The 11,212-nt window shown below is 41.9% G+C and overlaps 1 protein-coding gene across 1 annotated transcript in view; it reads right to left on the bottom strand.

Moving 5' to 3' along the window:
- MARCHF1 (membrane associated ring-CH-type finger 1) overlaps positions 1-11,212 on the bottom strand; it is a 230,119-nt gene that overhangs the window by 3,391 nt on the left and 215,516 nt on the right. Inside the window, exon 5 of the mRNA XM_036423927.2 lies at positions 3,908-4,055. Coding sequence (XP_036279820.1) covers positions 3,908-4,055 — 148 coding nt within the window. The remainder of the gene's footprint in view (positions 1-3,907; positions 4,056-11,212) is intronic.

Raw genomic sequence — 11,212 nt, 5'->3', positions numbered from 1 at the left:
GATAACCTTTAGAGACCAACCGCTGAGCTCTGCTTCTGTATTATCAGCTATCTCAAGATAGGGCCACATTTCAATGTCCAGTAGGATGTGACTGGAAATGACCCCGCGGGCTGTTCCCAGTCTTTAGAATTTAGAACAAAGGAAAATTCTTGTGGTTTAGGCCTTTAAGAGAACTGCCTACACCTGGAAAGGTGCAGTCCTCAGTCCTGTGGACTCCACCTGTGTGTGGTGCTCTCGAGGTCGTCCAGGCCAGTTTTTCAATAAATCCTTCTAATCAATCATCAGCCTCCAGTGGTCTTATTTTGAACCCAGGGTTCTACCCCACAGCAGAAACACTATGCTAAACCTTTAGGCCACAATCTCAATGGCTTGAAAACTGGGATGTACCCATTGGCCCCTCTCAGACTCCTTTTATCCCATCGGGTTAATCAGGAGCTACCAGTTGGGTGTTTATGATACAGCTGCAGATGAGGCAAATTACTGATTTCCTCGTCTTTAAAACAGTGACCTCTGAGGTCTCTTCCAACTTTTAAGTTCCTATTCTCCTATCTTATGTAGCAGGTCATGTGACTGGAGGCACCTGGGTGTGTCTGAAAAAGCCTTTCTGAGTCCCCAACAGCAGATGAGAACCTGTGCATGTTCATTGCACAGCTGCAGAACCAATGCATGTTTAGAAAAAGCACCCCCTTGTTAACTTGATCTTTTTAGCTGGGTGCTTAGGTTATAGTTACAAAATGTGTTTATATAATGGTGTGTATGACTGATAAGACTAAGAGGTGGTTTTCTTCATTTTTCTCCTGGTTGCTTCTCTCCAGCTGGTATATTATTTTAAAAAAGAAAGAAAGGGAGAAAGGAGAAGTTTCACACATTTATAACCCTTTCCTTAACTTGTTCAAGGGTAATACTCATAGTGAGTAAACAGGCATGATATATGTGCCTTATTGTATAAACACAGTGTTTCTATTTATCTGAGGCAAGGTCAGGCTTATGGTGTCTTTGAAAAATGAATCATAAAAAGAACCTTTGGAGCTTAGGGTTAGTTTTACAAATGAGGACACTGAGCTTCAGAGTGACTAATGGCTTTGTTCACCAGAGCTAGCCAGAGACCAAGGCGAAACTAGGACCCTGGCCTCTGACAACCAAATCGGTGCTTATCACGTTGGGATTGTTAATAAGAGCAGCACATGTGACTAATTTAAAAAGGAATAGTTTAAACAGTAATGCTGAAAAATATTTTATGGATTGCAGGGAAGTGATCTTTAACACATACTTGAAACAGTGTTAAGAGCCATAGTTCTTATCTGCTGGACTCAGCTGCAGCCAGCAAAAATTTTGGAGCCTCTACTACTAATACCAAGCACGCTCTGAATAATGAATGATGGCCCCTGCCCTGGGGATACAGAGAGGCTCATGAGTGAGTCAGGCATGCGGAAAAAAAATCAATTGGTTATGCTCGTCTTTTATCGTGTGTACATTTTAAAAATTCTGGGCAAGAATAAAATCTTTACCGACGGTCTTTTTAATAGTAGTATAAATCTTTTATTCTTGGTCTGTGTTTTGTTTTTAACACATAAAGAGTATACTGGAGGATTCTTCCAGAATATATGAAGATAAGGTACAAAGAGCAACTGTTCACTCATTAGAATTGGCAGCATGGGCAATTCAAGATATTAAAGTTTCGAGTGTCATGTATTTTTATTTTTTTACCCTTCACAGGTAACAGAAAGAGAATGAGGTGAGAGAGCTATTTGGGGTGTCATGCATATTTAATTTCAAAGAACAACCAGTTAAGAACAAGAAGGTTTTGCTCAGCTGGTGTGGTTCTGTGGTTGAGCGTTGAACTATGAGCCAGGAGGTCACAGCTCCATTCCCGGATATCTGCCCAGGTTCATTCCTGGGTTAGAGGGCAAGCAAGAGGCAGCTACTCAATGATTCTTTCTCATCATTGGTGTTTCTATCTCTCTTCCCTCTCCCTTCCTCTCTCAAATCAATAAAAATATATTGAAAAAAAAAAGAAAAGAGTCCCCCCCCTTCAGGATTGTTAATACAGTTCAAAAGATTTTGCTGATTTATAACCTCAGTTCTGGACAATTTATCCCTCGTCAAATATTTTTGAAGGCTTCTAAGATGGGTGGAAAATATTTTGACTTTGAAATGATGCAGGGCTTTTTTTAATTTTAATTTTTATTTTTAAAAAGGTGTCCTTAATTTTCCCCTCACACGTGGCTGAAGGAGAATAGAAAGAACCCTGCAGACTCGTGTACGTGGACCAAATCGGGATGGTCGCAGGGAGAGGCAAGACCACCCTGGGCAAGTTCATGATTCTCAAACACCGAACTCCAAGTTAGACATCTACAGATATGAAGTCTCTGGCGATCATGTCTGCCCTTGATTGCTAGGAAAACCCTGGAGTCATGAGGTCGTATGTCGGGTATAGGAAGGTGGGGAGGGTGGTGGAATGCCTCTTTGTCTCTCTCTCTCTCTCTCTCTCTCTCTCTCTCTCTATATATATATATATATATATATATATATATATATATATATATATACACACACACACACACAAGGCTATTTCTGGAGCATTTTCTGTGACTTTCTGTTAATATAGGGAACATGGATTTTTTTTTTTTAAGGCCCTACTCTCTAGAAAATTATTTAATAAAGACCTAATAGATATGCCTAAACCCAGCACCGCAGAAACAATGCATAATGTAGTTTTAAACAATGTAGTTTGATATAAATTGTGCAGCCTTGAGTTAAGATTGAGCCAAAAAACAAAACATCACCCTACCTGAGTTTCTAACCACAACACTTCCATTCTCTTTCAGAAAAGAGCAGGGGGATCCGTCACTCCGTCACCACCCCTCCCCTGCCTCCCACCCCCTTTACACTGCATAAACCACATCCCAGGGCATTTGGCAAGGCCTCTCAATCCCTTTTCCTGGCTCAGGTCCCCTTCTGCTTCCAGACCACCAGGAGAGCACATGTTGGTGTGCACTGCTGCCACCATGAGGGCAAGTGTGAGAATGCAGCATCTTTTCTTTCTGCTTTTATGAAACCCAAGAAATAAGTAACAAAGCTTTCCCTTTTACAACTATTTTCCTCTCATCTTTTTCTTTCTTTCATGTTCCTAATTTTTGAGGGAGATTAATAAACATGTAATAACCATGCAAAGATACAGTTACCATCTGAACAATTTCTCCTCTCAAATTCACCAGGGGTAAGAGGGGTTTAGGGGACTTTTTCTCACTATTTTACCAGCTGTGATTGAAGTTTCTTGTAATACTTAGAGCCTGGTGAGAAACAGCTGGTCCATTCAGAAGTGAAGACAATCAACTTTAAGCCACCTATGCACATTAAATGTTGGAATATGCCTTAATGACTTTTGAACATCCTTCTTTGCAGACTTGACAGTCAAACTAGTATGTTTAAAATTTCAAACCACAGTGCTCATCCTACCTCTGTCCGATCCATTACACTGTATTAATTAACAAGCCATAACATTCTCTACCAGAGTATCATCTTGTTCTTGTTAGAAAAGAAGCAGTGACTAGGGTGAACTAAATAAAATAAAATAAAAAGACCTTCCATTTTTACAACTATTTGCCTTTGCAAAGGAGGAAGAACCTGATCCTTATTCGGCTCCTGTGAAGTCTGGAGCGGTGGATGGCATACAACTATTTCTCCCCACCAAGGTTTACTTGGACTTCATTATCTTACCTTTGGGCTCGGGACCCCATACAGCTAATGCCTTTGAGCCGGAGCACAGTTGGAGAAGACTTGGTTTCCAGTACTGGTTTTCGCTAGCGCATCACACATGAAGATCTAAACCCGGGAGATGGTTTTCCTACTCAGTTCTGGCTATTGTCATAGAATCCAAGAGAGAGACAGAGAGGGGTGCTCTTACCATTGTCATTGCCTTGCCTGATCTCCTCCGCTGTCCGATCTATTAAGACATACAAGGACCACACCACACACGTGATGGCGATGACGTGGAATGTGACAGAGCAGAATATTTTCCTCCTTTCACTCGTGGTCATCTGTAGTTTCTCCCACTGCAATCAGAAACAAATGACAGGAGGCTGAATTTCTAACGAGGACATTTTGGCCTCCATTTACACCCCACAGAGAGATCAGGACTGGAAGGAAAACAGGAATTGTTTGCCTTGCCAGAGGACACTCATGTTCAAATTAGTCTCCATGAAATCATAACCTGTGGCATTATAGGTGACTTGGGTGAATATTACAATGAAAATGGTATTTTCCTAGTGTCCAAATGAACTAAATCAAGTCACTTCTGTTTTGCTAGCCTATAGTTTCCTTGCCCGGTAACATGAATGGGATACTTGTAATATTTTGAGAAAAAAATTTCCTTCCAGGGTTCTGCATCTCACTTCTTTGCAGCACTAGGTTACAAACACTGGTAGCAATAAACAATCTCTTCTTGGATAAATACGTAACCTGAGACAGTGTTGCATTTTTTAATGTAAAGGTCCAACAAAATAGTTGAATGGCTGGATGATATCTGTGAGAGGAAGTCAACATGGGCTCACAAGTCTTCCAGAAAATACTACTTTTGTATCTGGGCAATGTGAGAAGACCAGCTGAGGCCCCTTTGCAAGCTAGTCTTGATTTTCTGCTGTCACCACGATTACAATGGCTGCCCCCAGTCACCCTCTGCGTAAGGCGTTGAGGGCTGCTGCCTCCGTCGGGGAAAGGAGGAGGAAACTATTGTTAAAGTCATACATGAAGGGTTACAAGAGGTAATGTGTCCATCATTAACTTAAAATAGTTTTATTGATCTTTTTTTTTAATATAGAGAGGAAAGGAGAGAAACATCCATGTGAGAGCAGAACATCAATCTGCTGCCTCCTGCACACCCACTGCCAGGGACTGAGCCCTGACCGGGAATCAAACCTTGAGGTGTATAGGGCCCCGTCCAACTAACTGAGCCACACCAGCCAGGGCGATTCCCTTATTAACTTGGAAGAAATAGACCCCCAAATGCAATTGCAATGCTTTGACAGCTACAGTATCACTTCATTTTTGTGCAAGAAACTGTGGTTTTATTTTTCTTTGCATTATTTCTGTAGGAAAATCTAATCACTATGATCTTATTAGAGGTGCTAAGCTTTTAATAATCCGATTCTTTGTATTTTTTATTTACAGTGCTCTTATTAAAGCAAAATCTTTAGAACTTCAAAGACCACCCCCAACCCCCACATAAAATTCCATACACAATCCAATAGAAAACAAGAGGGCATGCATTATGGTCCATAAAGCCCTGGTTCTGAGACATGGGTGAAGCCCTTTAACCTCTCTAGGCCCACTTGCCTCATCATAAGATGCAAATTGTGTCTGAGGTTACGACAGTGCACTTTGGGGAGAAGAAGTTGTTATTTTCTTCCTTTATTAACAGACTAGAGGCCCAGTGCATGAAATTTGTGCATGAAATTGAGGGAGGTCCCTTAGCCAGGCCTGAACCCTCTCGCAATCTGGGACCTTTCAGACATTCCTCTAGCAATCCAGGACCACTGGTTCCTAACTGTTCACCTGCCTGCCTGCCTGCCCCTAAACACTCTACCTGCCTGCCTGATCACCCTTAACCATTCACCTGCCTGCCTGATCGCCCCTAACTGCCTTTGCCTGCCTGCCTCATCACCCTGGTCTCTGGTCCTTCTGATTGTCCCACCATTTCAGTCGCTGAGCTTTTATTATATAGGACTAGGAATTCTATAAGGGTCAGCATTGTGCCCAGAGCAGAGCTGCTTTCCAACCTTCCCTGGCAGAGGCGGACGTTGGCTGCTATCCAACAATGAGATGTGAGCAGCTGTCTATGAGCATATGGAGTTTTAGCCATCCAGACCTGGAATTGTCCCTTCCCCATCTCCTTCATTTCCTTTTCTCTGCTATCTGCAATTCATTGTTACCAGTACTAGTACCAGCAGTCATCTTGCAACCTGGGGGAACAGCCTTGCGCATTGGGGAGACCTCAGCCCGATGAACAACAGCCCCTCCACTGTTGCCACTCACATGGGAGGAAAATACAGCCCTGTTGGATTGAGCGTATTTCCCAGGACCCTGCTACTTGCTGTCAAAGCAATTGCTGATCAATGACTGAGGTGGATGCTCCCTCACTTCCCTTCCACGATAACGGTGAAGGTCCTATTATTTCTTTTCGAGGAGAGCACAACGCTTCAAGTCTGATCATGAGGCTCCAGAAAGCTTCTTAGAGAAAACTATGTTTTATTTATAAACACCATCGGTTTCTCTCCCCTCACTGGCCAATCAGCACACAGTTTTCTTTATAAGTGTTTATTAGAGCCAATGAATAATTCATACTTCATCTTGTACTTGCTTTTTTCATCAAACTACATTTTACATAATAGTCCACGTAAATAATGGAGAGATCTTAGTCACGGGGCTAGGGGAAAGCCACATGCTTCAATATTGAATCTGTTTTAATTAACCAATACTGAATTGAAAAAAATTTTAGTATGCGTATCTCAGTTTTCACAGATAAGCCTGATTTTAAAAGATTTGTTTTGTTATGGATCTATTGTAATGTTAATTTGTGAGTCATCTGTGTAAGTAGAGAATTATCATTTGGTGATAGCATTTTGTGATTTAATAACTGTTTTTCTTGCATCAGCTCAATATTCAATAGGACCAAATACACAGTGCAGGCTGCTACAGAAAAGCAATTTTCATTCTAAGTGTTCCAAGCAAGTGAGAATACCTTCAGTAACAAAATGTACATATCAAATCAACCCTCAATAGTAAAACTGGCTTTAGGAAAAATAAATCCATAACAATGGGGTCTTCTTAAATTTGAGGAGAATTTTGATGCTGTGGCTGGAACACATTCTTCCAAATTAATGAACCTGAAATAGAAAAGTATCAGGGGCTGGCAAGGATGGACCATGTTCCAGACAGTAGAAATTCTGAAGTTGTCACTTCCTAATCTCAGGAGTATTTTAAAAAGTGAAGTGCAAAGGGAGCATCTAAGTTTCCCACTTTATAAATCCTGCAGGGACTATTCACGGACAGCACACGGGGAAATGTGGTACCACTGCGCCCTCCTCTGCCACGATCAAGTTACTGCATACTGTGGTCAGCACAGTGAATGGTAAAATCTCAGACATAGTGGACTAATTCGGGCAGGGGCTGTGGGTTAAAGATAAAAGTCCGTTACATAATAAAGTAGGTTTTCCAAGTGCATATGTAAAAAATTACAAATTAGTTAGTTTACCTGTTTTACATATGTAGACCTTTTTTTGTAATTAAAATGAAGTACACAGGGAAAGCTTAACTTCACAGAGAAGTTTTCTATATGTATTACAGTCATTTTACATTTTTTCTGAATAGTTCTAGTAAATGCATGTGCCCACCAGTCACTGAGAGGAAACAAATGTACATGGCTGGGGCGTGGCTCAGTGCACGGGGGAACATTGTAGGCACAGGTTACAACGGCGGCAGGAAGCCACAACAGACCACAGAACCAATTATCCCGCGCGTGATGCGGCGTCACCACGTGGTAACCATTGAGCGTGATCACGAGCTAATCACTTGGTGTGATTATCTGCTCATCATTCAGCTGACCATTCAGAGACCCGTGACTCTGGATTTTCATATGTAGACTATAGTTGCAGACAGGTAACATTTATTTATGTCAGTGAAATCACTAAAGCGTTTTTTTTCCCCAACGTATGGCCTATTTGCTAAAATTTGTTAAAAATAACAGTGAATTAATAACTATATATATATATATATATATATATATATATATATATATATATATAACTTGTTAATTTAATTATAAGCAAATCCTGGTTAAAAGAAATTTAACTTTTAATAGGGTGTTAATTTTCACATATGACACATGGGCTGGAAATTTGTCTGTTAAATCCAAAGTCCGTTAAATTGATGTCTGAAAAATCAAGGGTTTACTGTATTTTATGAAATGTTCATCCATATCCTTGCATTTTCAGGTTTGTATACAAAGTGTGAACAAGTGTTACAAGCCTACACAGGGAGGCATGGATGGGGAAGGCAAGGACAGAATTCTTACTTTAACAAAGATGTCACGAAAGGGCCTTAGTTTAATATTTGGGATGCTGGAGTTTAATAAAAGTTCACAAAAGGTTTTGTGATGGGAAAGTGATAAAATGCACATAAGCATTTGTGCTCCCCTGCCTGGTTTTATAGAATAACGTGTGCTTATGCCCTATGACCACGTGTGTGATATTCACCTCTGTGACTTCTGCAGGCAGGGCTAATTAGAAAGCAGAGCCTCCTGGGGTGCTTGGCAGCACCACCTGGCACCTGTTAGAGATACAAACTCCCAAGCTCCTCCTTGAAATGGTCCGCCCTGTAGTGGATGAAGGGCGGCTCTCTGACAAGACAGCAGCCTCATGTTAACTTTGCCACGTACAGGGAGCCAGGGCCACAGACTTTCCTACGGTATTTAGGTTGTTTATGAGTAAAATATTGGCCCTCAAATCCCTCTGTTTTAGGGTGGCATGTGTCTCCCCACGTGGTGTCAGTGAAGCTGGTGGAAATGCTAACCGAGGGCAGGACACACACCACAGCGCACCACCCAGCTTCCCATAACCCTTCCCACTGCCAGCTCCCCCACAGCCCCCACCAGTCACCAAGGTCTCTACACCTTCACAGCGGGACACAAGCTAAGGTGGGCAAAGCCAGCGTCACCTAGTGGTCTCCGACCTTGCTTTAGGATGTGTAGTCTCAGGGCCTTTGGTAGCTGGTTTATTTTTCTTGGCCTTTGCTCCCTTGCAGAAACCCCTCAACAGTAGGAAGAATTAAACGGAACTTGGTTATGCATTTAGAAATAGTTATAGAATAGCTGCAGGGATGTCAAGTACAGCATAGGGAATCCTATTTAACAAAAGGCTAATATGCAAATCAACTGGACAGAGGAACGAGTGGTCGCTATGACACACAGACCACCGGGGGAAGATATTCAATGCAGGAGCTGCCCCCTGATGGTCAGTGAACTCCCACAGAGGGAGCTCAGCTCAGCCAGAAGCCTGGCTCAGGGCTGGCAAGAGCAGCAGCGGTGGCGGGAGCCTCTCCTGCCTTCACGGCAGTGGGACATCCACTGAGGGCTCCTAGACTGCGAGAGTGTTCAGGCTAAGCAGAGGGACACTCCCCACCCCCTCCCCAAGTGCATGAATCTCGTGCACCAGGCCTCTGGTATAGTCAATAATATCCTAATGAGTATGTATGGGCCCAGGGAGGTACTTGAAATATTGGGGAGACCACTCTGTAAAGCACACGATTGTCTAGCCACGCTGCTGTATATCTGAAATGAATACAGAATAATATTGAATATAAACTGTTATTGGAAAAAAGAAGTATGTATGCTACTTTATTTTTCTGAAAAGATTCCCAAATTGGAGTATACATTGTGGTAAGAATTGTTTCTGTGAAATTTTTCACTTGCTCTAGCTAAATCAAATGGTGCAGATTTTCTAATTTATGCTACTTGTATTCATATTCTGTCCTGAAATATAAATTCAAAAAATACTGCTTAATGAGAATAAAGATTAAAATCTTTGTACCAATGAAGAACAAAGGCAGTTTATTTGCACAGTATCAAAACGCAGGGGATAGGGGCTGCTTAACTATACGCACTCTCTTTTCTTCCCTGACACTTCCAGTACATTTACCAGCATTTCCAGCAAACCTATGTACTGCTAGAGCAAACAATTACCACAAGGTGGCGCCAAGCTCAAACTATTGCTAATAGGAGCACTAGTGATCTTTGGGGTTCTTTTCTGTTTTGTCTTTCCATTTTCAACCAGACTCAGGTGCTCCCAGCCAGCCAGTTGCTCCTGATCATTTCATCAGTGCAGCATAATGCAAAATCACATTTTAACTGTTTAAAATGTCCTGACCCTCCCTGCTTATCACATTACGGTGGAGTTTAACTGCATGGGAGTGACAACAGTAGACACAACAGCGAATCTAGGGTTTATTTCATTGTCTATATGCTTAAGTAAGATATATTATGCTAGAGGATAACAAGTAAATCCTAAAAAGATTCTGGGGCTTTTATAAAGTTGAAGTTCCCAGAGGCCCCATGGGTCTGGGGCAGTGGTTGGTAGCGAGTGTTCCCCAGAAGCAAGCATTAACTTGGTTCTTGTTCACGTTGATTAAATAAGGAGCCCATTGGGCTGAGGTGGCGCTAATCCTGAGGTGACCTAAGGCCTACATAAGCAAACAAAAACCTAAGCCTGTGCCCTGGCTGGGTAGCTCAGTTGGTTAAGAGCATCGTCCCAGATTCATTAAGGTTAAGGGTTTGATCCCCAATCAGGGCACATATAAGAATCAAATAAATAAGTGGAACAACAAGTCAGTGTGTCTTTCTATCTCTCTCTCTAATCAATAATAATAATAATAATAATAATAATAATAATAATAATAATAAAAAAGTCTAAGCTGCCGAAACCGGTTTGGCTCAGTAGATAGAGCGTCGGCCTGCGGACTCAAGGGTACCAGGTTCGATTCCGGTCAAGGGCATGTACATTGGCTGCTAGCACATCCCAATAGGGGGTGTGCAGGAGACAGTGGTCGACATTTCTCTCTCATCGGTGTTTCTAGCTCTCTATCCCTCTTCCTTCCTCTCTGTAAAAAAATCAATAAAATATATTTTATAAAAAAGAAGTCTAAGACTATAAATGCCTGGAGATTAAAAAATCAAAACCTAAGGGGAACCAGTACAAAGAGCCAACCAGACTTGAAACTGTAGCCAGTCAACTAATTTCCTTGCTCCACTTCTGTACTTTCTCTATAGGAGTCTTTCTCCTGGCTCCTATGGCTGGAGCTCTCCCAATTACTTCTGGTTTGGCACTGTCTGATTCCAATTGCTTTTTACTCAGGTAAACTCTTAAAATTTTAATATGCCTTAGTTTGTCTTTTAATATTAGAAATGCAATAATTTTGGGCCTCACATCAGACTTACTGAATCAGAAACTCTGGTGGTAGGGCCCGGCAGTTTGTGTCTTAATTATTTATTTTATGCTATTGGTATTTAGAGAGAGAGGAAGGCGGAGGGAGACAGCGAAACGTCCATGTGAGAGTGACACCAGGATTGGCTGCCTCCTGCATGCTCTCCCCTGGGGATCTAGCCTGGAACCCGGATGTGTGCTCTGACCAGGAATCAAGCCAGCAACCTTTTGGTGAAAGG

Source organism: Pipistrellus kuhlii, unplaced genomic scaffold (genome assembly GCF_014108245.1).
Source record: "Pipistrellus kuhlii isolate mPipKuh1 unplaced genomic scaffold, mPipKuh1.p scaffold_m20_p_8, whole genome shotgun sequence".
NCBI lineage: Eukaryota > Metazoa > Chordata > Mammalia > Chiroptera > Vespertilionidae > Pipistrellus > Pipistrellus kuhlii.
This window is presented reverse-complemented; position numbering and strand designations above follow the sequence as displayed.